The 27306-nt window shown below is 54.4% G+C and overlaps 2 protein-coding genes and 1 non-coding gene across 14 annotated transcripts in view; 1 reads left to right on the top strand and 2 right to left on the bottom strand.

The window, feature by feature from the left end:
* RNF227 (ring finger protein 227) overlaps positions 1–27306 on the top strand; it is a 52016-nt gene that overhangs the window by 1794 nt on the left and 22916 nt on the right. For 2 of the 4 annotated variants that reach the window (XR_009491692.1, XR_009491693.1), the window contains exons 2-3: positions 83–170; positions 21899–26558. Coding sequence is in view for 2 of the 4 variants with exons in the window: in XM_015458749.3 (XP_015314235.1) it covers positions 83–138 (56 nt within the window). In the remaining 2 variants the exon portion in view is untranslated. Of the gene's footprint in view, positions 1–82; positions 2725–21898; positions 26559–27306 lie in introns of those variants that run through there. The other 2 variants (XM_015458749.3, XM_024980755.2) reach the window with 2 other exon arrangements.
* CHD3 (chromodomain helicase DNA binding protein 3) lies at positions 2086–27196 on the bottom strand. Of its 9 annotated transcripts, none has more exons than XM_024980744.2 (40): positions 26912–27196; positions 22219–22331; positions 21580–21750; positions 21198–21322; positions 19531–19814; positions 19169–19299; positions 18861–19011; positions 18503–18696; positions 17947–18180; positions 17552–17755; positions 16828–17039; positions 15979–16110; positions 15513–15612; positions 14922–15113; positions 14567–14767; positions 14060–14197; positions 13680–13801; positions 13352–13525; positions 13077–13218; positions 12713–12844; positions 11989–12106; positions 11329–11453; positions 10917–11148; positions 10463–10629; positions 9815–9992; positions 9308–9373; positions 8769–8854; positions 8507–8640; positions 7809–7953; positions 7516–7678; positions 7280–7401; positions 7046–7181; positions 6833–6934; positions 6526–6657; positions 6219–6327; positions 5895–6027; positions 5397–5638; positions 4183–4346; positions 3838–3964; positions 2086–3355 (listed from the first exon to the last, which is right to left on the bottom strand). In XM_024980744.2, exons 1-40 carry the CDS (start codon positions 27183–27185, stop codon positions 3115–3117), a joined length of 6348 nt encoding a protein of 2115 aa, XP_024836512.1. In that variant the 5' UTR covers positions 27186–27196; the 3' UTR covers positions 2086–3114. The 9 variants fall into 9 exon arrangements, with proteins under 9 accessions (XP_024836512.1, XP_024836518.1, XP_024836513.1 ...); XM_024980750.2 differs by having other exon boundaries at positions 5443–5638; XM_024980745.2 differs by having other exon boundaries at positions 6526–6654.
* Positions 8238–8377, bottom strand: LOC112442833 (small Cajal body-specific RNA 21). Its single transcript, XR_003031123.1, has one exon. It is a non-coding gene; the product is annotated as a small Cajal body-specific RNA 21 (non-coding RNA).

Here is a 27306-nt window from a genome sequence, read left to right as displayed (position 1 = left end):
GAGGCCGTGGAGGGAGAGCACCAGGGAACGCCGGGTTCGGCAGCGTCTTTCCACTGACCTTAACCCTCCTCCTTTCCCCCAGTGCTGTACTGTCCAGAGGTCAAGGACTTGGCCCACATGACCCGCTACACGCCGTGACCGGGGAACTCTGAAGCTACGGCAGAAGAAAGGTGGGAGCTGCGTTCTCGGGGGCGCGCTGTAGTACTGATGGTAGTCTGATGCCAAGACTACCACCCGTCACATCCTGGATTGGCATGGATGAGGGAGGTGACCCAAGGGCAGGAGGGAACACCCTGGGAGGTGTTAATACTGCGCTGCAGAGGCTCCTAGGCGAATCGCCCCCGTCTACTGACTGTGCCAGCCTTGCGTATTTAGGATGGAGTGGCTTAGGGATGATGGAAACAGTCTCCGTTCTCGGGGGAAGAACAGACTGTTTCCCTAGCTGTGACTTTGGCTTTTCTCCAGGGCAGCTCTGGTGTGTGGGAGCAACAGGTCCCATTTTAGCAATTCTGTGTCAATGATTTTAAAGATGGAACGGGAGAGAAGAGGCCGATTTTCATGTCGTGTTAATCTCACTTCTCTAGCACTTAAGAGAAGTGAGAAAAATACACTGTATCCACCCTACCCTCCTCCACTGGTATGCCTACTGTTTCCCCATCCCCAGAACTGTTTCTAAAATTATCAAGATGCATCCCTACCTATGAGATTAGGAGCCTTGCTTCATTTCAGAATCTCCCTTTAACCAGTTAGGGCAGGCATGAGAAGGTCCAAAGGGCATTTATCTGAGTCAGCTCATTAGTGCTTATCAAGGAGAGAAGCGAGTGCCATTTGGCAAAGACATTGAATTGTAAACCTTTGATACTATCTGTGTTATCTTTACAATCCCAAGGAAAGAGTTACTACCGAAAAATGCTCATAATACAGTTTTAAACTTGTGTCCCATAGGTGGACTTCACCAATTTTTAGGGTGTGAGTTTTAGTTAAAAATCCTGTTACTCTCTCATGATAATATAGTTAGAGTCAAGAACCAACAGCATCCGCATCACTGGGAGCTTGGTGGAAGAACAGAATCTCAGGATTTCAGTTTAGACTGACTGACTTGGACTCTGCATTTTACCAGGAATCCCAGGTGATCCATTTAAATAAAAATTTAAGAAGCACTGGTCCAGGTTCTAGACTATCTAGGATATCACCATCTGTGGTTGGAATATTTAAAACACAACTGATATAAATGATATAGTTTTATTCAAGGTTCCTAAAATGACACTCTTATTAACTGAAGAAATTTAAACTTTGTGTGCATAGTTTAATGTGTTGAATTTTCCTCTGAGTTTTAAAAATGTGAACTTACTAATAAACCTCAATTTTTCTAACCCTGTTTTTGCCTTTTTCCTGTCCTTAAGTCTGCTGTCTCAGTTTAAATTTTCCCTCTTTGGGGTGCCCTTTCTCGGCCTTCAGCCTGCTGTTTTCTGATTGCTTGTTAGAATTGCAGTTTTTAATATAATAGCCTCAAAAATTTAAGTGTCTGGTCTCAGCTTCTAAGAAGCTCCGGTAGTGAACAATACACGTCAAGGTGCAGTGTCTAGCAGTTCACATCTTTGGCAAGCTATGCAGGTCTGACCACCCTCCCCCCAGTTCCTTTAAAATATAAGTGTGCTTCTGCAAACTGGGAACTGAACCTGTGAAGCTGTAGTGACCTCTGCTGACTCTTGGCAGAACTAAACAACCTGAAGGTGGAAAGGATGCTCCAAAGGATGCCTGAAGGCAGCTGTGGACCTTGTCAGGTGCCCCTCCCATTCCACTTCTGTCCAGTGAACCCCGCCTCGCTGGCCCCACCCTGGGGCCTGTGAGGTATCCTGCTGTCACCCTCCACACTGAGCTCATCACCTCGGGGTTAGGGTTGGAAAAGGGTCCTTGGAATTTTAGTTGATGATCCAAGAAATAAAAACAAGAAAAGGGAAAGTCAACAAGATTTTTTAGAGAGAAATGAATAGAAAATGGCAGAAATCAACACCCTTCCTTTTCCTATCCCTCCCCCTCCCTGCAACCAAAGAACTCCCCCACTCAAAAATAACAGAGCACACAGAAAGGAAAGTATAATTTATATGTACAACCAATAAACCTGATACAGAAGAGGGAACTGGGACAGGCCCGGAGTGGGTGTGAAGAGACTGGGAGAGGGGCAGCCAGAAAGTGAAGGGGAGCAAAGAGGAAGTGGGGGGTTCGCCATGCAAACTGCCACTCTCCCCAGCCCCTCCTGGGGAGGAGGGTGTGCCCATATCTCCCCAGCCTGCCCTCTGCTATTCTGCTCTGGTCTTGAAGGCAAGGTAGTCCCCTGACTAGGCCCCCTGCCTGACCCACTCTAGTCCACATCCAGGTCTTCAGGAGGGAAGGTAGAAATCCTCCAAGAACCTGAGCCCCCAAACTGGGGGCTCCCCCCATGTCTGGCCCATTGTGTTCTCTGCCACCCTTTCTAGGTTACTTGGGTCCCTAGAACAGATTGGGGAGCTCCTCTTTGGCTTAAGGGAGTATCACCCAAATGTTACTCTTTGCAGGGGTGGTCATTGGTCCCTAGGGAGGGGGGAAGATTGCCAACACAAGATGCCGGTACGCAGGAGGTAACTGAGCCAGTGAATGGCTCCTTTATTCTGAGGCTGAACAGCAATGGACTCCCTCCCTGATAACTGCTCCACCCTCCATCTGCAGGGAGGGAGGGGAAGGAAACATGGAGCTGCCCCTCCTCTTCTCTTCCACCTTCCCAGGGCTCATTGTCACCCCTCTCTAAAGTCACCTGCCTCTCTTCAAAGCTCTTCCCCACCAAAGTTCCTACAAGCCAGGCAAAGCTAACCCCCCACTTCTGCAAGAGATGGAGTTGATGTTGCAGGATTAAAACCTGGGGAGGCTCCACCTCTCTCCTCCCCAGAACCATTTTATTGGGAAGCTGCGTGTGTTTGGCAGTGGGGGATAAAGGTACTCGGAAGACCCTGCTCACCACCTTCCACCCAGACCCCTTCTCACCAGCACAGTCTTCAAAGCGCGGTGGGAAAGGTGCATGGGGTGGAAAAAAACAAGGGCCCTTCTTGAAGAGAACTATAGAGAGGGGCAGAGGGGCTCCTAGCCCAGTGGTGGCCCAAGGGGTGGGGAAGGTGGAGGACTGGCAGCAGGCCCCAGAGCCTGAGCTGGGGGTCGACCTCGGGGCCGGGACCTGGGTGAAGGGCAGGCCTGGGATCCGGTCAGTCGTCTATACAGATCACCTCCCCGGTTCGGGGCTCCTTCCGATCCAGCCCGTCTGCCACCAGTGCCCCCACCATTTCCTTCTCCTTCTTCACCAGCACTGGAGGGCCGTTGGTGGCGGCTGTTTGGGAAGGGGGTAAGGAAGGGTCAATCCCTACTTCTCTACCCATCGTCCACTGCTTCCTGACCACAGTTATGTTCTTACTTCTAGGTCACCTCATGCCAGGTCCAATTTTCTAGGGTGTGCAGAGCAGGGCGGACCCCTCTCCTGAGACGCCCCACTGTGTGTGTGATGGGACTCGTGCTCCAGCATTCACTATAACCCCCTTCTGATTTCACACTCTTTCTCTGAAGTAACCCAGGAGTAGGTGGCTCAGGTACTAGTCCACAGAACCAGTAAAGCCCTGGATGGGGTTTCTGACGATGGGGATGTAAGAGAAGTTAGGGATGGGAAAAATAATGTCTAGAAGCACTCCATTCCATGAAACCCTGGGCACATCCAAGGAAGTGAGATGGGCTGGACAAGTAAAGGGCAGCTGAGCAGGGGTGAAGCTTGGGAAAGGAAGAGGGCAACGAGGAGGAGGCGGGAAGTCAGCAGCTGACCTGTGATGAAGGACCCTGCTGGCATCTGGCTGTAATTGGCGCCTGCGGCGGCCAGGGCCCCGACGGGTGCGGCGCTGAAGGCCGCCCCGTACCCCGGAGGTGTAGCGTATGGACCCGGGGGGAAGGCCTGGAAGAGAGAGCGAGCCCAAGTTAGAGGGGCCACAGCCTGAGAGGGAGAAGCTGTAGGGGAGAAATCCAGAGCTACTGGGGGGTATGGCAGAGGCAGGGGGACTCCACACTGAGGAGCGTGTGTGGGCGTTTTCCACACTGTATAGGATTCTGAAGGAAGCATCTGTCTGTGTGCAGGAGTACCAACAGGGAAAGTGGAGTCGGGGGAAGGGTTACCGGTGTGGGGTGAGTCTCTGTGCCCTTGCTGGCCAGCCGGCTGAGGATGCTGCGCTCGGACATCTGAAGGCGGGCTGCGATGGGGGGTATTCGGGACAGCGTGGCTGGCAGGCGGGTCACGTCCGCCTTCATGTCGCTCAGCAACTCCTCCAGCTGGTTCAGAACTGGGGCCCGGGCCACGGAGAAAGAAAGGCGAGAGAAAGACAGGGAAAGAGAGAGATGGAGCCAGGAAAAGATGTGGAGTCAGGCAGACAGATACAGCCAGAGAGAGAGAGAGGACACAGATGCCAAAGAATCAGAGACCAAGAATATGACAGAAGTAGACATTAAAAGAGAGCAGCTCGGGGAAAAAGAAGTGTCAGGTAAAGAGGCAAAGAGACCAGATCACCACAAAAGACAGATGGAGAAAGAGAAGGAAGGAAAAGGGAATATGGAGAAAAGGGAGACAGGGAGGACATTGGAGAAAACGGGGCGGGGAGTTGTCAGAACATCCCATATTGGAAGAGGGAAGTTTGGGGGTTGGGGATGATGGGGAGGAAATAGTCAGGAGGCATGGGAGGTGGTAAATGATGTCAAAGACTTAAGGAATCAAGGTTTTAATATGTCGGGTGGGGGTGGGGGGAGGTTAGAGGGTCAGCATTACAAGTTCAAGGAATTAGAACAGGAGTCTAAGGGGCCAGGAGTCAGTCAGGATTAGACGGTTAGAGGGCTTTGGAACTTAATCTACTATTATCAAGGCATGAGGGTTTGGGAGGAAGGGTTGAAGATCAAAGGGAAATTTCATGGGGTAGGGTCAGAGGGTGGGATGGTAGTGGTTTCTGCCTCGTGGGGTGAGTGAGATGTGAGGAATGTGATTTGTTGGGACCCAGGATAAGAACTCTTGTGGACTATATACAGGCCAAGGCCCCAGACAGGGTGCTATGAACAGTATGGCAGTGTGTGGGTCAGTGAAGAAGTTCTGCCCCATGGAGGGGATGTGGCACAGTCTCATGGAGATGGGGGAGGTCAAGGGGTTGGGGGATCCCACTTGTGGGCACTGACGTGAATGCTATTAGGCATGGATAAGGGCTGGCGGCACAATTTCTAGAGGCTAAAAACCAAAGGGGTATCAGGCGGGTTGGGGTGGGGTTAGAGGTCGGGGTGGGGGGGTGGTTCAGAGGGTAAAGGGGTCGGAGGGGTGGGGAGATTTTGAGGGGTGCGGGGTGAAGACTTACGCAGCGCTGTGGGCCCTCCCCCGCGCGGGGCCGCCGCGGCCCTTACCCTTGTGCAGGACGGCGTTGGCCGGCTTGTTCCCCGCCAGCGACTCCTTGGAGAGGTGCTGGTGGCTCTCGGCCAGGCACTCGGCCTCGGCGAAGCGGGCGTGGAGGGCCATGGCGGGGTGCGCCGGCTCCTGTGATAGGTTCAGGTAGGCCGCCCGCCGCAGCTGCTCCTCAATCACCAGCGCCTGCTCCAGGAGCTGAGGCCCAGGCAGGGGCTGAGTACTAGGGGCAGAGACCCACACTGCCCCCCCGCCCCCTCGCTGGTCCAGAGCAACCCCAGCTCCACCCTGATCCAGCCCATGGGCCCAAACACAAGGTGACACTCGGGTGTCTTGGCCTCAAGCATCGCCTTGGCTCTCAAGGGGTCAACCTTGCCTACATTCCAACCAGATCTGGTCCTACCTCTGACTCAAACCCCTCTTCAACACTGTTCCTTTCCTCCCTCATCCTCACCTTGAATCTCCGGGCCAAGAATTTATTTTTCATCTCCAGAAAGTTCCCCTTATTGGCTTCAGTTTTAAATGGCTCATTGATAATGGCAAACTGAGCATCATTCTGGATGTCCTGCCACCGTGCGTAGCCATGGCTGCCGACGAAGGAAGGGGACCATCAAGGAACTTAACAGGGCTGGTGGGGGCTGTGCACACACCTTCCTTTTGGCCTGACTGCTCCAAAGTGTGGCATGAGGCTCCCCTCCCTAGAGATGGACTCTTCTGTGGTTCTCCTCGCTCCAGGCAGAGAAAACATCTCTTGCCTCGTATTTGTAACAAAGGATACAGGACAATACCAGCCAGGAGCCAATAGTCGTGTCTTCGGTGCCAGATCTCGTTGAGTTTCCCCGAGGAAATAGCCGCCCGCTCCTCATTCTGCCACAGCGTGTGAAGCTCTGCAGAGAGGAGAGAGGACAGACGTGGCATCAGGGGTTTGAGAACCATGCCCAGCCCCACAGACAGGTACAGAGGAAGGAAGTGAACAGGTGACAGGACCACAGGCTCTTCGAGAGGAAGGTGAAGAGAGGGGTCAGGAACAAACTAATTACAAACAAGGTTCAAGTTAGGATTGGGAGACAATGAGAGCCCCCCACCTGTGAAGCCACCATCTGCAATGTTGAACATGAACCGCGGTTTCTCTGCCTTTTCCTCACGTCGCCCATTGGACCGTGGCTCATCTCGAGGAGGCCCAGACCGAAGCTCCCGGTCCCCTTTCACGTCTTCTGCTGTGGCAGACGGGGCAGAGCTCACATCTCGGGGGACAGTCTCCACCCGGGTCCCAGGACTCCTCTCTGTACTGTATGGGCCCTTGAAGAGCTACCCACCCAGGCGTTTGGTTCCCCAGATTCCACCTCCCCTGATCCCTCAAGGACCCAGGGGTCCCATTCTTCCACCCATTACCTCTCTTGCCCAAATCCCCTGTCTCCCCCTCCGGCCTCTCCCTGTGTTCCTGTCCATCCATCGGCTTCTCCTCCCCCCTCTCTCCTGGCGTCGACTCCGTGGCTGTGGGAGGGGGCAGGGGACAGGAAGGGAGGATGTCACCCTCATCCCCTGACCCCAGAAGAGGGAGCCCCCAAATTCTAAGCCCCATCACACTTAAGGCCATGCACCCACCTGACTTCTCTCTGTCCCCCCGGTACCCAAGTTCAGGCTCCATCTCTCCAGGTACCCCTGGCACCTCATCCTCTAGAGGCATCTTCCTTGGCTCCAGCCGCTCTCCCAGGGATGGGGCTGGGCTAGGAGTATCAGCCTGGAAAAGGACAGCAGAGTCAGGATGACCTGGAGGGCTCCAGGCTCCTGCCTGCAAGACCCTGCCACTGCCTCCAAGGCAGCCAGGTAGCCACACACCTCTGTCTCCATCTTCTCCCCAATCCTGCTATTCTTTTCTGGCTTCTCCTCCTGGTTTTCTGCTTCATCCTTCTCCAGAGGTGTCCTTATGCCATCTCCTTTCTCGCTGGGAGCTGGAGTAGCTGCAGGGGTAAGGCAGAGTGAAGAAGGCAGAAACTCCCCACCCCAGTTCCATGCCCTCTGCATCTGATGGAAACTGGCCCCGTCGGTCTCCCCTGTCATCCTGAGCTGATTACCAGGTTTTGAGGTGCAAGGGCTGTTTGCAGCTGAGGCCTCAGGAGTGGTGGGAGACGTTTTGGTAGGAGAGGAGGCTCTGGAGGAGCGCTTGGAGTCAGCACTGGGGTCAGGCATCAGCTCCGGCATAGACCAGCGCCCATTGATGTGCTCGAACTCCTGTACCTGCAGGGTGCGGGGGGTTGCAGGACAGGGGTCAGTTCCACTCTGGCTCCTGGAGCCAGGGATAGAAGGCTGAGGATGCATGGGGCCTAGGCAGCCGACCTGACTCTTTGGGTGAGGGGAAGACCAATACCTTTTTCTTGACGAGAGACATGACTCCAATGCGGGTCAACACTTGCTGGCGACTCAGCCCCTCCCGAGGGACTCCGTCCGCAAAGGTTTCAGAGCCGTCTGCCCCGGGCTCACAGAGATGGCGCATAAACAAAGACACATAGGCCCTAAGGAGCATGCGGGGGAGGTGGGTCAGGAGACCTTAGGAGGGGAAAAGGCAGTGAAGGGGTACAGGGATGACTGAACCCTGAACCTGAGCTCCTGAGTACCTCCAGGGCTCCTCCCTGGGTCTTTCAATTTCACCATCATGGGCTCCCCCAAATCCTAACTCCCCCATCTGCCCCCCACCACATTTCCACGGCCCCCCAACCTTGGTACTTCACTCTTAGGCCCCATCAGTCTGATCTTCATCCTTCCCACCAGCTCCCCTGGCTGGGTTATCGTGGCCAAAGCCTGTGAGGCAAGGACAGCCCAGGCGAGGCTCCTGTCTCACCTGCCTCTCCCACAGTAGGGAGCGCCTGGCCTCTCTGCTCTAGGCTCAGCTGAGGGGAGGTGGCAGAGGCTGAGCCCACCCCCTAGGAAACCAAGCCAGGAAACGTCTGGCAGGGAGCGTGGTGATCAGGTGAGTAAGGTCACATCATATGGTGGCCGAAAGGAAGAAAATAACACCCAAAGCTCCTGCCCTTCCCCCCAGCTCAGCCCCGGGTCACCCACACTCACTTGAACTCTTTCTCAGTCTTGCCCCTGAGGTCCCGCACCAGCCACTGGGTGGTGAAGGCGTCCTGCGGGGGCATGCCCCAGCGCATCACTGCGTTGAGGAAGGCCTTCCGCTGACGGGTGTTGAATCCCAGCACCTGAGGATGGGGGCAAGGAGGGAGTGGATGATGAATGTCCAGGGCCTCATTTCTTGGTCTGTTCTGCCCTCGGTAACTCAGCCTCAACTCCCCTCATTCTCTCCGCAGGGGCCTAGGCCAGCTCTCACCTCAATGTTGCCCCCAACTCGAGCCAGCAGTGGAGGCAGTGGCTTATCCTTTTCGTTCCGAAGCTGCCTCTTTGACTGTCGACGCCCTGGTGGGGAGATGGTGACCCTCGTTACTAAACCACCATATCCTCCACCCCTCATTCTTTCCTAGCTCTCCACGTCCATAGGACATGCAACACAAGGAATGCCTGTTGTGTCTGAGGTGCTTCTAATTTTCTTCCCAGAACTACCAACCCAGTAGGTCCAAAAGAATCAAGTCATTCTAAACAATCAGTAGCAACTATTTGATGCAAGCCAAGATTACTGCTGGGAGTGTAAAATGATGTAACCTTTCTTGATCTCTCATCTAGGTGTCAAAGCCTACAAGGTTATATATTCCAAATTTTAGCAGTAACGAAATTATAGATATTTTCTCCTCTCTGCTTATCTGAAATCTTTACTGTTCCTACAAGTGAGCACTCTGTATAAAAACAGTAGGCTTAAAAGACAATGGGAAGTGAAATGGGAAGAGGTGTGGGAAAAAGGAAAATAGATGCCACCTTCAGGACGCTCATCAAAGTCTTCATCCTCCTCCTCTGATCCCACTGAGTATTCTGACTGGTTATCTGTGAGGAGAAGGGCTCAGCGGTCAGTGATGGCTACCTGGATAAGCCCACGTGGGGCCCTTTCTGCCTGGACACCTCCCCTCAGAGACTTTTGCACCTTCACTCTGGCCTCGGCCCTCCTAGAGATACTGGAGGGCTGCCCACAATCTGGGCCACAAGGCAGGTCCACTCACCCCCACTGCCTGACACTTGCATAACCCACTCTAAACAAAGGCCCCTGCGTGTCCATTGGTGCCCTCTGCGACTGTGAGAGCGCTCAGGTCCCCTGCAAATCCACCTGGCCTCCGGGGAGCCCCTGGTGACCCTTCCTAGGGTCCTAATCTCTTTCTCCTGAGAAGGGAAGGCCCTGACTGCTCAGCCACTCATTTCCTCTCAATGCCCCCAGCCTCCAAGCCCCTTCTCAGCACGCTCCCCTTCTCCTCTGTTGGGCACAGTCGTCACCTTGGTCCTCCTGAGCAGCGTCATTGTAGTTGACCTGCTTGCGGACCCGCTTGCCCTTGCCGAGGTTCCGCGCCAGGTCTTCCTGCTGTTGCTCATAGTGGTGCCGCAGCAGCTTCTCCCAGTAGTCGGGGTCAACGTTCTCTTCCTGCTTGATGATCTCTCGTTCAATTTCCTCAATCTGAAGGGCAGCAGGACCCACACTGAAGACCGTGCCCCTTTACCCAGCCCCCAGCAACCACAAACCCCTGCTCTCCTGCTGCAGCCCAGCCCCAGACCTCGTCTACTCTAGACACATAAATCCTCCATGTAGCACGCTGTCCTCACCTCTTACCTGCAACTTGCTTCTCCTCCCCATTGCTTCTCTTTTCTAAGCCTCTCCTCCAGTTCCCTATGCCTCCCTCCTACTCTATTCAGAAGGCAGCCTTCCAAATTGATCACTACATGCTGTGCCTATGTTTTCTCCAGTGTCCAGTCTCATCCTTCAGACCAAGTTGTCTGAGGTCCCACAACTGACCGCTTTTTGCTAGACACTGGGGTGAGAGATCAGATTAAAAAACAAGAGCAAAGGGGGATCCTCCTATTTGGACATTGGCTACCACCCTTCAGAGATGGCCCCAGGTGGCCAGTGTCTGGCCCCAAGCCACTCACCTTGTCTTCTTCCCGAACCACATACTGGGCCACCTTGAAGGAGCTGAGATACTCGTTCATGTTCTGCACGTCAGTGTCCTCAGTTGCATCCTGATTCCGGTCCAAAAGCCGAGCAATGGCCTCGTTGTCGTAGTGAATCACACTGCTGTCCTCCTCCTTGTTCTCACCTAGTGGAGTCAGGGAACGAGAGTGGACTCTGAGCTCCAACCAGAACCTCAGGCAGAACTTTACAAAGCTCAGGAAAAGCCATTCCCTCTGCCTCCTTCCCACGGAGCTCTGGAGGAGGCCTCTTCCCTGGGCGTCTACAGAGATGTGTATTATGTCAACCTTGTAGGTAAGGAAAGGAGCCAGCCGTCCTCCAAGGATGCAGAGGAGAGGTTTTGTTTGGGAAGTTTCAGCAGTGCTCACAGACAGCAGAGACCTGTTTTCAGGGAGCTGCAGAAAAGGCTCTCACCCTCATTTTCATCCTTAAATAGCTCCTCGGTACCAAATTTGAGGATGTCGTCCAGCTCCTGCTTGGACATGGAGCCCGCCTTGGAGCCCAGCCCGGGCCGCACCACCAGATGTGTCAGCATCATCTTTCTCTTGGCCACCTGTGTGATTCGCTCTTCCACCGAGGCGCGAGTCACAAACCGGTAAATCATCACTTTGTTGGCCTGGCCGATCCGATGAGCACGGCTGAAGGCCTACAGGGGTCGGAAAGTAAGGATGGGCCAGGGGAGGGGTGGGGGAGAGCCCCCCGCTACATGCTGTGGAAAAAAGGCTGACAAGAAAGGGCCTTCTCCCCCTCAAGAGGTTTATTTCTGACCCTAGCACAGATACCCGTGTCTCCTTGCTCCAAGGGGCTCCAGGAGGGGAGTTCTCACCTGGATATCATTATGGGGGTTCCAGTCTGAATCGAAGATGATGACAGTGTCAGCAGTGGCCAGATTGATGCCCAGGCCTCCGGCCCGGGTGGAGAGGAGGAAACAGAATTGTTGGGCCCCATGAGCTGGGAGGCAAGAATCAGGAGATCAGGCCTTTCTTGTACTCAGCAGTTCCGGCTACCTGCTCCCAGATATTCCCTGACTACAAACAACAATGCCTTCAACTCACAAGCCCAGGTGGGGGCTTCCCTGGTGGCTCAGTGGTAAAAAATCTGCCTGCCAATGCTGGAGACACAGGTTCAGTCCCTGGTCTGGGAAGATCCCCCAACTAACTCAGCCTATGCTCTAGAGCCCTGGAGTCACAACTACTGAGACCCCATGCCGCAGCTACCAAAGCCTGAGTGCCTAGAGCCTGTGCTCCACAACAAAAGAAGCCACCGCAATGGGAAGCCTGAGCACTACAACCAGAGAGCAGCCCCCACTCGCCACAACTAGAGAAAAAGCCAGCAAAGCAATGAAGACTCAGCACAGCCATAAATAAATATTTCAAAAAAAGAAAAAGCCAAGGTAACTGACATCCTCGCAGGTCCACACCCTCCCAGGGACCCAGGCACAGGTCTCTCAGGCTGTGTACACCCAGCAGGACCAAGGCCCCCTCACCATTGAAGCGGTCAATGGCCTCCTGCCTCAGGGCACCAGTGATGCCGCCATCAATGCGCTCATACTTGTAGCCCTCGTAGTCTAAGAAGTCCTCCAGTAAGTCTAACATTTTGGTCATCTAGAGAAAGAGAAGAGGCAGGAGTCTAGAACAATGAGGCGGTGGGCTGCACTGTTTGCCCTGTCCTTTACTCTCCCTCGACCCCAGTCCTTACACCTGTACCCCTGCCCTGTCATATGTACCCCTAGCTCCTCCTGGGATACCCTGTCATTTTCTCTTGATTTAAGACCATTTCTCCTACAGCAGAGGTTCTCCTCTGACACCCGTAACACGGTTGCAGGGAAATCTATGAACCCCCTGAAAATCTGTACAAGATTGTCTCATCATGTGTGCAGTTTTCTGGAGAGCAGACCCACAGCTTTCATCAGATTTCCAAAAGGTCTGCACTCTCTTCCTTCCCTAGGAAGATTAAAAAACAGTCCCAGCCCCAGAGACTCCTTTAGGAGGCAGATGGCTCGCCCTCCCCCTTCTCCCCTTTTGGCTTTAAAGAAACTGGACTACAGCTTCCAATGGCTTGAATTAAGAACACGGATTGGAGGCCAAGATGAACAGAGCTGTTCCAGAAACCCTTAAGGGTGTAACTGCCTAACCTTTCATCCCGGGGCAACCATAGCAACGAGGGAAGGGATTATCTGATGGTGAGGAGGAACTACCGGCACGGGTCACCTGCGAGAAGATGAGCACTCTGTGTCCTTGCTCTTTCAGCTTTCGCAGCATCTTCTGCAGCAGCATGAGCTTCCCAGACGCCTTAATAAGTGCCCCACCCTCATAAGCCCCACTGGGAAGTTTGGGGGACTCCTGAAAAAAAAAAGGCAGGGAAAGAGGAGGAGGAGAGGGTCAGGAAACACACCCTCATATTCTGATGACGTCTAGAAAGCTGGAAGCCCAAATCCAGGCTCCACACCTTTGCAATTACTACTCCTCTCAGAAAACTAGTCCCTGGCCTCCCAGCTTAGCTCCAGCCCTGCACTCTTGGCTGCTCCTGTTTCCAGACAGCCAGGCATTTCACCGTCCCAGCTCCCGTATCTACCATAGCAGCCACAGGAAAGAGGTACGGATGGTTGCAGCACTTCTTAAGATCCATCATGATGTTCAGCAGTGACACCTGGTTCCCACCACCTCGTGAATTCAAGGCCTCAAAATTTCGGGTCAGGATATACTTGTAGTATTTCCTAAAGCCCAGGGTAGGTGCACAGAAGAGACACAATAATGGAAGCAATTGTGAGGTTACATTTGGTCACCGATGCTTGCAAAGTTGTTACCACATCCTCAACCCTGGTCCAGGGAACCCGCTCGGCATCTCACTTCTGCATGGGGCTCAGCTCCACGCGAACGATGAGCTCTGTTTTGGCTGGCATGTTCTTAAAGACATCTGCCTTGAGCCTCCGCAGCATGTGTGGCCCCAGCAAGTCATGAAGTTTCTTAATCTGGTCTTCTTTGGATATGTCAGCAAACTCCTCCAGGAAGCCCTCCAGGTTGCTAGTAGCCAGGAGATTAAAACATGAATGGGCGTTGGTTCTTTGCCCCTGACCTCAGGCTCTAGTCTTCACTTTAGATGACTCCTGCACGCTCTCATTTTCTCAGACCCTCCACCTCTCCTCTCTGTAGACCACCCTCCTGAGCCACCACTTACTTAAACCTCTCTGGGGTGAGGAAGTTCAGCAGATGGAAGAGCTCCTCCAGATTATTCTGCAATGGAGTCCCTGTCAGCAGCAACTTATGATCTATCTTGTAGCCATTGAGGACCCTGAAAAACTAGAAAATGGGGCAAGGAAAAGCAGGAGAAAGGGTCCATCAGTGGCAAGCAGCTGGCCCTCGGCTCTCCCTGCCTCCAGCTCCTACTTCCTTCAGGATCAGATGCCCTCGGACCCCTAGTCCTGTCTTGCTTCCAAACTGGACTTCTCCCTGCACTGCCTCCTGGGCTGCTGAAAGTCCCCCAAGCTTTGTGTTTTAGGATAGGGGCAAGTAGGAGTCCAGAGCCTGAAGTTTCTGAGGCCTGGGTACCTCACTCACCTTGGACTGGTTGTTCTTGAGCCGATGGGCCTCATCCACCACGAGACAGGCCCAGCGGATGGAGCCGAGAGCTGCCTGATCAATGGTGATCAGCTCATATGATGTCAGGAGAACATGGAACTTCACCTGTGCCTCCCTCTGTTGACAAAACCATGGTCCCTGTGGCTGCCAGCCTGCACCCGAGCATCTAGACCCCCACCCCCATTCTCTACCCAGACACCCTGTCCTGAGACTCCCAAAGGCAGCTGGTAGTCCAGGCCTCCAACCTTGACTCCACGCAGGGACTACAGGATGTGGCCCCCAAGCTTCCCCCACCTGTCCAGTTCGAAGCAATCCATGAATGCCCCCGGGAATAACCTGCTACATCTCCAGGACTGGAGTGCAGAGGCATGAGGGAAGGTGGGGGAAGGAGGGAGAAAGCTGAATGAGGAATATAAGAAAGTTCTGGTTGGGGCAATGAAATGACAGATCTGAGGACTTTGGAGGACATGAGATAGGGAGTCTGACCTTCATCTTAAAAGCTTTCTTGCCACCTTTGATGGCGTTGTCTTCAAAGGAAAACTCATTCTCACGAATGATGGCTCGACTGTCCTTGTCACCCGTGTATGTCACTACATAGAACTTGGGTGCCCACATCTGGAACTCCCGCTCCCAGTTGATGATGGTGGACAGCGGGGCACTCACCAGGAAGGGACCCTTTGTGTGGCCCTGGGAGTGGAAGGTGGGGAGAGGGAGCCCCATTAGTTGAGGCCTGCGGTTGTATACCCAACTCCACTGCCTGCCACGCCCCTCCCCTAGTCCTCTGCCCTCACCCTCCACTCCCACCTTCCCCAGTCCAGGCTAGGGCCCTAGGAGCCAGCACCTCCTTATAGAGTGAGTAGAGGAAGACGATGGTTTGTATGGTCTTGCCCAGCCCCATTTCATCAGCCAAAATGGTATCAGTGCCCTGGGCCCATGAGAAGCGTAGCCAGTTCAATCCTTCCAGCTGATACATGTGTAGTGTGCCTCCTGTGGCTGTGATGAAGCGTGGCTGAGTCTCATATTTCACTGTAGGCTGTAGAATCAAGTCAGAAAGCTCAAGGGAACCAGCAGCCACTCATCTGGTCCTGGTCTCGTCCTCCCCGTCCCTGGCATTGGTATCAAGTAGGATTGCGAGTCCCTCTCCTCTAGCCTGAGCTTATGAAAAGTTCTAGTCTGCAGTGCCTCCCCCTTGTTCCTTGAATCAAGACCTGGGAGTACTGCAGGGAAGGAAACGGCAAAAGAGGCCTGTGTACAGCTGTCCCTGGAGACTCTTATTCCTGTGTGCAAATCCCCAGTAAACCTAGGGCAAAGCTGACTGAAGGAAGAGCTCAAAGAAGCTGTGGAACCTATGGGATGTTCTGTCAGAAGCTCCCAGGAAATCTTCGATCCCTGAGGCTCCAGAAATGAGAGACAGGCCAAGTGGAGGACTTACATCGTTAGTAGGAGAACTGGGAGGCCCATCACCCTGCAACTCCTTCTTCTTCTTCTTATACTTGCGGGGCTGAGCAGGGTCCTCCCCCATAATTAGTTCTCTGGGAAAAGAGTGGGTCTGAGTGAGACTGGGGCCTTGGGACCCCCATCTTCTGAAGCAATTCCAGACCTACTTCCCACTTTCCATAATCTGGATTTTTATACATTTCCTTTCTCCCAGGTTCTTTAGCCTCACCCCTTGGATTTCAGCTCTAGAGACCACCCTCCCGACTCCTCAGCATCCTCTTCCCCATGAGTCAGGCTAGATCTTATCTCTGTTCCTCACACTGCCTCTTTATGGACCCCACTGCAAACAACCCAGCCCCAGCTCCCATTACCCTAAATTCTAGACTGAGTCTGTCCCTACTGCACCTCATTTAATGCCCCCACCCTCAGACGCCCTCTAACCCACGATCTGGTTCACTCACCGGTGTCTCCAGTAGCTCTGCTTGTGGTCTTCATATTCAGGGATGTTCATTTCATCTTCCTCCCATGTGGACTGGTCATAGGGCAAGTCCCTCCATTTCACTAGATAGTGGTAATTCCCCTTTTTATCCACACTGTGAAGAGGGAAGCCAGAAGAAGAGGCAGGAGGAGAAAAATAATGTGTCACAAGTAGAAAAGAGTCATAATAAACACAATTATCAATTAACACACAGAATTTGTCACCTAATCTTCAATGGTGGGCCTCTGAAAGGGAGTTTAGAAAGGCTGAAGGACTATCCTAACTTTTTCCAGATGACTTCCTAAAAATCAACTATCACAAAACATCCCCAGCTTTAATGTCATTTGTTCATCCAATCAATATTTACTAAGCATCTACTACATGCCAGGCACTGTTCCAGGCATAGGTGATTCAGTAGAACTAAGCAGACAAATGACTGATTCCCATGGAGCTCACATGCTACTGGAGAAGACCGTGATGAAACAGAAAAATAAAAAGACAGTAAAACATTGGTAATGATAGGTACTATGAAGACAGAAATACTAGAAACATTGGTCTGTATAAATCATGTTTTGCTTTTATCACATCCAAATCCCCAGACTCCTGGGTCATTTCTTAAGCTGTTCGAGATTAGAGGAAGCAAGGACAAAGGTGTTCGTGCTGGGCTGGACTTTTTTCCTGGTTTCTCCCACCTCCATAGCGGAAACAAAGCCAGAGAGGCTGGGGCTGTGGTGGGAATTACCCAGTTAGGTCAATTATCTAACATGGGGCCATAATGCAACAAGAACAGTGGCAAAACCCAGGTCGGCCTTCCCGTGGACCAAGGGCTTACCTGTGGTTGATGATCCGGTGGACGGTCATCCACTCTGGCTTGATGCCAAAACGATAGTACTTCTCCTCCATCTCGGCGTAGTGTGGGTCCTTCACCTTGCGCTTGTCACTCTTGCCATCGTCCTCACCAGAGCCATAGTCCAGGGGTGGGGGCTCATCCATGTCATTCTTCCGTTGGTAGTTTCGGTACATCACCAAGTGGAAGATTTCCAGCTGGTGGGGTACAGAGGAAGGAAGAGATAGTCCCGACATCCTGAGGGGACACAAGGAGCCGGGGCAGCGGCCGGCAGGGGGAATGGTACAGGAAAATGAGCCATGGGAGTGGTGGGATGAAGGACACAGGAAGTTAAAGTCAAAGCAAGAAAATGAGTAACATGCAAGAGAACGGAGTCTGAGACAGGACCTGAGTGAGGAGGTAATAAGTAAAACGAGGAAGGAACAGGTTATTAAGACTAGGAGTGTCTGTAAAACATGGTTAAGATAGATAAAGGGTAAGACATGGGAATTAAGGAAGGCTCCGTTACACCTCAGGGGAGGAGTCTAACAGAGACTGAGGGAAAGACAGCCAGAGACCAAGAGACCCAAGTATGGAAACTAAGAGAGCTGGTAGGGTCTGGGGGCCAGAGACCTAATATGAGGGACAGAAGACGGGAGAAGAGGTGGGTGAGAGAGGGAGAGCAGCGGTGAACGGGGCCACAGGAGACGGGACAGAGACACCCTTGTACCTGCAGCTCCTTGGCCCAGGAGCAGTGCCAGTAGGACAGGCCCACCCACTTGACAAAGAACTCTCGCTCGGATCTGCCTTGAAGAGGTCGTGGCGGTGGGGCATCCGGATTCCCGTCTGCCTGCTGGGGGGCTGGCATGGCCACGGGTGGCTCTCCCCACCGCCAGTGCAGGATCTTCTGCACACGGCCTTTGAGCACAGGACACTTCAGGGTGGATACAAACAGGAAAGAAAGAGGCGTAAAGAGCCCCTCGTTAGAGTAGGAGGGTGGGGGAGTCCCACAAGGGAATCAAAGGTCTGGTGTGGGGAGAGAAGAGAAAGAGCCGGACGTTTGGGCCCCAAAGATGGAGGAGGAGTCAGGGCTGACAAGAAACCCTGAGAGACGGGTCCACTCACGGTGCATCGGGGACACAGCCATTCGCCGTTGGGGATGTCGGGCAGCGGGGGGTTCAGACAGTGGATGTGGTAGGAGGAGATGCAGGCGTCGCAGCACAGCAGCTCCCCGCCGTCCTTGCACACGCGGCAATACTCCATGTGGTCATCTTCTTCCTCCTTCTCCCCTTCCTCCTCCCCCTCCTCTTCATAGTCTTCCTCCTCCTCCTTGGCTTCCCACTGGACCCCCTCCTTTTCCTGGGAAGCCAAGGACAGACAAGGACACAAAAAAGAAGATAAGGAGTGAGAATGGAAGACAGAGACCAACCAGGAAGCCTAGATCCTAGAAGTACAGAGAAGATTGGTGGGAACAAACAAACAGGACACCTCAGTTTTCAACAATGCTGATTTGGTGGGGCCAAGGGGATGAGGGAGAGGAACACACAGGATCCTGGACCCTTAAACATCTGTTGCTGAGAGGCCCAGACAGCTGGGAGTAGGAAGATGACAAATGATATCACGGAGGAAAGAGATGGGGGAGGCGGTCGCTGAGGGGCGAAGAGGCGGCTCCAGTACTCACACAGTGAGGGCAGCTCCACTTGCCCTCAGGAGCCCGGTCAAGCTCAGGATCAAGGCAGACGAGGTGGTAGGCACGAGGGCAGGTGTCACACAGAATGATCTCCCCACCCTGCTGGCACACCTCACAGTAATCCTGGTGATCTGTCTCGTAGCCGTCAATCTCCTCCTCCCCAGCCACAGCGGGACAGCCTAGAACTGTCATACACCCGAGCGGAGGCCAAGGGAGCCAAGAGAAATGAATGGGGGAGGGGAGAGAAAGAGAAAAGGGTTGAATAAAGAAGTCACAACTGAAAATAAGGACAGCAAAGGAATGAGAGGAAAGTTAACTGTCAGGGCCACACACAGCTGATGCCCCTCACCCTTCTTCTTCTTCCTTCCGGGCCGGCCTCGTTTTAATTTCTTGGTGCGGATGGGGCCATCGGGGCGGCCTGAGGCACTGTGGACACTGCCGCTGTCCAGGTCTGATTCCTCGGCCTCCAGTTCGGGGCCCTCGTCACTCTGCAAAACATACTGCCCATAGCCCCGTGGCTGTCAGGGGCGCTGGCTGGATTCCACTCCCCTCCCCAGGCCTTGGGCTCCCGCTTCAGCTGTCCTCACGGACCCATGTGTCTGGACCCCGGGTCCCTGACCACCCCCAGGAGTTTAATAGACCAGAGGGGCCTCTCACCGAGCCGCCCTTCTTTCTCTTGCCACCCAGAAGCCCTAGCTTGATTTTGAGTGGTGCCATCTTCTTTCCCCGAAGCTTCTTGCGTCCGTCGGGCACTCGGGGGCTCTTACTCCGCCGCTTGTGGCCTGGACCTGAGTGAGGAACGCAGGTGAGGGAGAAAAGCCTGAGGTCATGATATCCTGGAATAAGGGAGGCCATGAAGGTCTCTGGGCCTCTTAGTGGGCTATGGTCTTACTGAGACCCTTCCTAGGAAGTACTTTTCCAACCACCAGGGCCAAGGAGACAAGCATTCTGGACTACAATTTGAGAACATGCAGTCTGGAAGGTGGGGTGACAGCTGTTCGACCTAGAAGATTTCTTACCTTTGCCCTCTTTGGTTTTGGCTCTTCGGATGGGTGGGGGCTGGATATCAGCAGCAGGGGGTGGTGGAAGGGTGGGGGGTCCGGAGGGTGCTATGGGGGTGGCCGAGGAGACAGCGGCTGACACCTGCTCAGCTACAGCTGCCGCCGCCGCTGCCGCTGCCGCTGCCACAGCAGCCGCCGACCCCTTGAAGGGGTTGTTGGCGCTGAACTCTCTCCACTTGGCCCCGAGAATGGTCATCATCTTAGACATTGGGATCTTAGGATTCTTCTTAGCAATGAGGGGCCTGTAAATACAGAGGCAGGAGACTCGGACCCTTCACAGATAGATGGTCAGGGAATACTGCCATTTCCCTCAGCAATAAAGTCAATGTACAAGCTAGGGTTCCTGGGTAGTGTAAACATGTTCTCTCATGAGTAACATCAATTTTAAAGTAAACAAATAATAAGTTTTTAGAAGTTTAACAGAACAAGAAAAACATATGAAAGAACAAAAAAGAAATAGGCAAAATAAAATTTAAATGCAGATTAAATACGATAAAGCCAAAAGATACAAGATTACCAAAAATGCTCTACTTCTGACAACTACTTTACAGTTCCTAAAACACTTTCACACACGGTATCTTATTCCATCCTCACAACACTACTAGGAGCTGTTACGGTTCTCTGTGTTTTTCTCATGAGTTCCACAGGCCTTGGTAGAACCTAATGAAGGGTCCCATTAGGTGGAGTCTGATGGGTCACACTTGTTCTGCTCTGAGGTGGGTATTAAGCTCTTGTGAGGACACAGGTGACCCCAGTGCTGACAGAAGCACTGTCTTTGGTAGAGAAGCTGTAAGACACCAGGACTAATGACCACTACCAGGGACTGAACTCTGCCGGGCCCCAGAATATGGAATGGGCTGAGCTTTCCATCCACCACCCCATCAAAACCCAACCAAAATACCCACTTAGTCCCTTCAGTCGTGTCTTGACTCTTTGTGACCCCTTGGACTACAGGCCCCCAGGCTCCTCTGTCCATGGGATTCTCCAGGCAAGAATACTGGAGTGGGTTGCCAGTCCCTCCTCAAGGTACATACTATTTGCCTATTTTACAGAAGCAGAAACTGAAGATCAAAGAAGTGAGTTGCCCAAGAAGCACCAGGACCTGAATTTTAGCAGGCTGTCTCCAGAGCACTGAAGGGCTCTGCTAAAGTGCCTGCTTCCCCAAAGGCATCTCTACTGTTCTCTCCTCTACTTTAGAAGCTATTGACTCGCAAGTCCCACTCTCAGCCTGCATCCTCCATTACTACTGCTGTCTAAGGGAAGGGCAGAGAAGACTTGATAACCGAGGAAAGGAAACTGGGAAACACTGATGCCACCTCTCCACTCCAGTCTGAAGAAAAGTCAGGCAGGGTAAACTGGAACTGTTAAGAGCAGAGAGGGCCATCGGTCACCAGAGTTTTCTAACCTAGCCGTGGAACTCTGATCCCCAGTGAAGAGTTCCTGACTAGAGTGCTTGGATCCTGGGAGTCCAGGAATTCTCTGAAATTACATGTGGAATTTTGTGTGTCTGTGCTGTGAATTTCTCTGGAGAGCCATTTTTTAGCTTTCATCAGATCCCAGAGGGGTCCAGGGCCTCCCCCAAATTAAAAGCGTCGGCTCGTGAAGGCTCCCCAGCCCTACCATACCTCATGAATTGGCTGAAGGCTTTGTAGTTGGTGAGTGTGTGGTAATCTTCCTCGGAGAACACATGTTCCACGTCCTCCAGGCCCCAGGTCAGAAGCAGGGTTGCTGATGACTTCTGTTCCACTTGCTAGGATACCAGGCTTCTGTTAGGCAGGTGCTCTCCCAGCTCCAGTCCTGGACTCCCCCTGGCCCCTGATATGCCTCTCTGCCCACCCACCAGCTTCTCTGGGCTTCCAGTTTTCTGCTCCATTCCCAGTCCAATCCCACTCCTCATAAACCACAGCCTCTCCATTTGTCACCCTGCTCGCCCAGGGCTCTCCCTCCCTTACTCTTCAGGCTTGTCATTGATACAGATTTCTCCCCTCACTCCCCAAATCTACTCACCTTTTGCCCTCCCTCTCCCTCCCCTTTTTTCCGCCGCTTTGTCTTCTTCTCCTTTTTTTCTCGGTGCTTCCGTCTCCGTTTCCGACCTGGTCCGGTTCCATATTCACTACCTCCACTCTCTGACTTCTCCCGGTACTCATCTCGCTCAGAGCCAAATTCCTCCTCGCTGTCCTAAGGGAGAGAAATAAAAATACTATTTTTTGAGCCCTAGCATGTGCCAGGAACTCCTCCTAGCACAAAATATCATCGTCTCTTTTAAACTTCACAACAATCATATGAGACAGCAACTAATCTATTTTTATCCACTTTTTTTTTGTAGAAGAAACTGAGGCACAGAGAGCTAAGTAAGCTGCCCAAGAAGACAGAGGACTGCTGGGCTGTGAATTCATGCAGTCTACCTCCAGTGCTTCCAACAGCTTCTCGTGCTGCAGGGCAAGTAAAGTCGACAAAAGGGCTCTTCACTAGGATAGGTCCCAGACATGGGAGATACCGGCTAGCAGGGGTGGGGGTGGGGGCAGGTAGAGCGAGTCAGGTCTCCCTGACTTCAGGGTTCCCATGGCAATCAGGCCCAGAGAAATCATAGGTCTCTGGGACGGGTCTCCAAGCCTCACTGTAGAGACAGGCGTGCGTAACACTTACAAGCTTCTTGCGTTTCCGGGGCTTTCCTGGCTTGTTCTCCTTCTGTTTCTTAGGTCCTCGCTTTCTCTTCTTCACGCCCAATGCTGAAGGCAGCAGTCGAATGTCATCCTTATCTTTGGAGCAGACAGCACCGGAAAACCTAAGCCTCTAGGCTCCCAGCCTCTGCAGCCCTTTTCCTCCCTCACCTCCTTGGTTCCTGCTCTCTAGGAAATCCGGCATTAACTCTTCCAAACCTTGCCTCCCTTTGCTGGACGCAAACAGAGAGTGTTTCGAGTACTCTGGGATGCCTGGGTTCTGAATGGGAGGTCAGGGGTCAGAAGAGGAGAGCAGCCAAACCACTCCTGTCTCTCCCCTCCTACTAACAAGGGACCAGGCTCTAGGCCATGGGCTCTGACTGTGGCAGGTCCTTTTAGTCGCCGCCAGGGCTCCTCCTGCCTTCCCCTTCACTTAGCCAGCTGGCATCCTGCCCAGGAACTGGGGAAGCCATGCCCAGCTGCTGGCCTGGCCTGACCCCAGCACTTGGAGTGGGGAGACACAAGCTGGCAGCTCCCTAAGCCAGATGCTGAGAAGGCAGAGCCAAAGGTGGACACCTGGGCTCTCACACTAACACCCTGGGGCCCTGACATCCTTTCTGTGAGGAGTGAGGCCTCTATTTACACTTCCTCAGATAATCACCCAGACTCCTGTCACCCCAGTATAGCCTTGGAGGAAAAGAAACCCTCAGTCAGCCATGTTCACTTCTGGCCCACAGGATCTTGGTGTCTGGCTCCTTTGTCACTCCCTAGCCCCACAGGAGAAGGTCTCCACAATTACCTAAACATCCCTCCTCCTCCCAAGCAGCCTCGATTGTGCCTTCAAATCTACATCCACATCCCTGTTCCCTTTGAGAACTCAGGCACCCTACCCGTTGTCCCCGGGTCTCACCCCTTGCCTCCAAATGTAGTCTCAAGCATTCTAACCCATTCCTATCTAAGCAGTATGGGAGACCCACACAAAGACACTGGACAGGCATAGACACACCCCTCAAATGCATTCTCAAATGCACAAGCATCACACAAGCATCCCATACTCATGAGCACAAACCCAGAGGACAGTCTGTACATGCTTTTAGCAGGGCTAGGTCCCTGGCTTTCTCTCCAGATGTCCCTGTCAGACAGGCTGGGGCTGGTTCTTCCCAGATGTCCCCCTCTTCCCATTCTCCATGACCCCTGCCACACTGTGGAGGCTTAGGGTTCAGAGAGTAACTATTTCAGGAGGAAGACACAGCCGATGCCACACAGAAGTGAGGCCCTGGTGTGAGGCCTCCCTCCCCCAGCAAGCACTAGACTAACCAGCCAGACCTGTCCTGCTCAGGCAAAGGCAGCAGCGCTGGAGGGGAAAGCCTGGGCAGGGCCCAGCCCCTTGCTCTAAGACACACAATCCTTTTCTCTACCACAGCCAAGGGAAAATTAGCCACAATTTACACCGGAGGCCTCGGTTTCCAGCGCCTCAGAATCGCGGCGCCTCCTTCCTTCAATGCTACTTCTCCTCACAGCTCCGGCATCCTGTGCCCTGTCGCGCGGGACGGCACTTTAAAATTGGGGGGCTGTGGCGGGGGGGGGGGGGCGGGGGAGGTGCCTGCAGGCAGCCGGGGGTGTGAAAACAGAGCAGGGACCGTAATAGGAAGTCAGTAAGTCGCCGTGCCCCGCAGCCAGCGGTCCCTCACCCCAGGGACTCCCGCTAATACGAACATGGAAACGGAGGCTGCCGGGGCAGTGGCAAGGGCAGGCCAACTGGCTGAGGATCAGGAAAATGGCCTCGGTCTTCGCCAGCTGGGGGTGGGGGGCGGGGAGTGGTGGACACCAGCCCTGGGACCTCGCAGCCAGTTAACTCCACTCCCCAACACAGCGGGAGGTTCCCCAACTTGGGAAGACGGCGGTGCTGTGGGGACGCAAAGTAGACGGCGAGGAAAGGAGAGGGAGGGCAGGAAAGCAAATCTAAGTCCCAACCTCTGCCTCACCAGCCACTCAATGCTGGCCGCGCGCCCAGACTCTCCCACATCCCAGCTCAGATCTCGGAAGACGGCGAGGGAGGAGCGCGGCGAGGGGGCCGGGCGGGGCCTGGCGAGCCGGAGAGAGGGAGGGGCCTCGCCGAGAGCCTCGCCTCCCGCCCCTCTCTTCTTCTAATCTCACCATCAATCTCTCACACATATATTTATTTTTTCTCAAATTCCCCTCCCTCCCCCACAACGAACCACCATAATAGGTCTGCTGCACATGCGTATTGCATGCAGGGGGTGGGTTTGTATTTTCAGACCTTTTGCAAAGAAACTACCAGAATTTTCCGCACCACCCACAATCATTCCCCACCCCCACCCCCAAGGAATCACATCTATACATTATGTTATATTATTTCTCTAGACTTGCCAGAAGAGGGAGGGCGAAGAAATGAGTTTTGGGCTTCCTGCTCCCTTCCCCCATCAGCACGAGTGCTATTATTTTAAACGTTTAACAATGTAAGGAGACTGGAGAGGGGGGAAGGGAAAAAATTGGTCTTGGGTAAGAATGTAAAACAAAATGGTGAGAATCAAAGACGTCAGAATGAAAAACAATAGGAACCTCTAACGGCTATCAGTTCATCTTAAAGAGAAAGAGGTGGGGGGCAGCCCAAACAAATTGCCTCAGAGGATTATTTTGCCCACACTTATGTAGACAGAAATAATGGGCAGACTAAAAATATTTTGCCAAAGTTTTACCTCAGAAAGTCATCTGAGGGGGTGTATCTGGGTCACTCCGTTGACTTGGAGGGCTAAAAGGGAGATAAAACTGCCCTGCCAGAGAGAGGAGGTGGGTTTTCTTTTCAGATATACAATTTTTAAAACATTTGACGATGCTTAGAAAGCAGAGGGAAAAGGGGAGGGAGTACTGACACAAAGACCCACCTCGACCTCAGATTCTTTCATCCACTCCCCTTTACAGACCCAAATCCGGGATCAAAAGCCCCCAAATACCCCATTCTAAGTTTGGAATAGACAAATGGGAGAACTGCGCATCCCCTAACTTAACCTGACATCCTTGCTTTCTCTTTAGCACCTCTGCTGTCTTCCAGGTAACCCCCTCCCCACAGTTCTTTATTCCTTTTCCGTTCTGCAAAATCAGTGGGCTCTCTCGGGATAACTTTTTAAAAACTTTTACCGTTTTCGGACAAGCCCGGGAGGGGGGAAGTGGACTTTATCCTGTTTCCATTAGATACCCCCTCCCCCCTCCGCCCCAAGAAAGTACCTCCCCCCGCCCCCGCCGCGCTTCAGTCCCTCAAAGGCTGTCTCCACTAGACAGGAACATTTCCCACAGAACCCACACAGATCAATATGACAGTTTTACAAAGAGTATGATGTTAGACGTTTTGAAGTTTGGTGCATTTCTGCTGCAAGGCATCCAGAGGCCTGGGGGTGTGACCACCCGAAAGATGCTCTATCCTGAAAAACACTAGCAGAGCACTCTAGAGGATGGCCAGAGGGGGGCCACTATTGGGCCCCCGACCCGAGGCAGCGGTCAGGCCCCTTCACCGCTGGGCAGAACTACCTAGACAGTGCGGATGACTTGTCATCCCCGGGGAGGGGTGCTGAGTGACGGTCAAGCTGCACAACAGCTGGGTGGGCAGTTCACGCCCCCCAACGTGGTCAGGGTGTGGGTGGTTTCAGCGGGAGAGTGACAGTGAATGGCAGCCACGTGAGAGTCACAGCTGGGCAGCTCGGCCACCCCAGACTGACGGGGTCATGGCGGGGGTGGGAGCGCACTTGACACAAAAGAGCCTAGAGCAGAGGAGAGATAAAGGGGGTGGGGTTGGGGGCATCTGGTATCCCAGACACTCTCCTCTCGGTCCCCAATCTCGAGTGGCTGCGCTCCCTAGTACGAGCAGGGGAGAGGGGGCCGGGGCCAGTCTCATTCCAGGAAGTGGTCTGCATGAAGTGTGGCCACCACCTGCCCCTAGTCGTCAGCCGCCCGCAAACATTCACACGACCCCTCCCCCACGTGCCACCGCACGCTCCAGAGTTGGCGGGCATCGAAGTCCCCGCAGGTGTGGGGGTCCGATGGACACCCGCCACCCACCCTAGCCTTCCCAACTCCTGACGGGGGGTTGTGAGGGCCGTGGTCCGTTCTTCGCAGGCAAACCCCACTTCCCCACGGTCCAACCCCACCGGGGCCCGAGCCCCAGGGGCGCCCGCGCGGCCGCCCCTCCCCCACGCGCCCCTCCCCCACGCCGCCGTCCGGCCGCCAGGGTCTCCGCGGTCCCTCGCGCGGCCAGGGAGGGGGCCCTGGCTTCGCCTCGGCCGTTTCCTGCCTACCCCCTCCCCGCCGAGGGTAAAAAAAAAAAAAATCTCCTCCTCCTCCTCCCCCGAAAGCCGCGACCGAGTGGCCCGGTCCGCGCGCGCAGCTCGCGCCCAGCGCTCTCCAGCCCGGGCGGCGGCAGCGGCGGCGGCGGCGGCGGCGGCGGCGGGGGAGGGGTGCGGCGGGGGAGGGGAGGAGGCCTGGCCGGGCGGCCGCTGCCGCCCGCCCGGACCGCTCGGACCGCCGCCGGGCGACGGGCCCGAGACGGCGCCCCGCGCCCCGGATTCGCCTCGGCTCGGCCGCGCGGTGGGTGCCTCGCCCCCGCCCGGGCCTCGCGCGCCCGCGGCTCCGGCTCGGGCTGGGGGAGGGAGTCGGCGGCCGCTTACCTGGCGGCGGGGGCGGCGGCGGCGGGGGCAGTGGCGGCGGCGGCGGCGGCGGCGGCGGGAAGAGGTGGCAGCCGGGGGGGCTGTGGCGGTCGCGGCCCCGGTCGTGGCCCGGCCCGCGCCCGAGTACTCCCTCGTCGTCGTCCTCCTCGTAGTCCTCGTCGGCCGCCTCCACCTCCTCCTCCTCCTCGTCGCCCTCTTCTTCCTCCTCGTCTTCCTCCTCCGACACCACCATCTCCTCCTCCTCCTCCTCCTCGTCCCTCAGAGGGGAAGCCATCCTGTGGCTCTGGCCCCCCCACCACCCCCCCACCCACCGCCCGCCCGCCTCCCCCACCGCTACCACCTCCTCCTCCTCCTCCTCCTCCTCCTCCTCGGCGGCGGCGTCCTCGTCCTCCTCC

The sequence above is a fragment of the Bos taurus genome, chromosome 19 (assembly GCF_002263795.3).
Source record: "Bos taurus isolate L1 Dominette 01449 registration number 42190680 breed Hereford chromosome 19, ARS-UCD2.0, whole genome shotgun sequence".
NCBI classification, from domain to species: domain Eukaryota; kingdom Metazoa; phylum Chordata; class Mammalia; order Artiodactyla; family Bovidae; genus Bos; species Bos taurus.
The sequence above is the reverse complement of the archived record's forward strand: the minus strand, read 5'-3'. Positions and strand labels throughout refer to the sequence as shown.

Bases quoted from the DNA above. Each gene is read 5' to 3' on its own strand.
- CHD3 (XM_024980744.2), bottom strand. From the start codon at position 27,185: ATGGCTTCCCCTCTGAGGGACGAGGAGGAGGAGGAGGAGGAGATGGTG. The intron at 21,751-22,218 runs GTAAGTGTTACG...TCTCTCCCTTAG, and splicing joins CCCGGAAACGCAAGAAGCTT to GACAGCGAGGAGGAATTTGG. The intron at 8,641-8,768 runs GTGAGAGCTGGC...CCCCATCCTCAG, and splicing joins GAGTTGGGGGCAACATTGAG to GTGCTGGGATTCAACACCCG.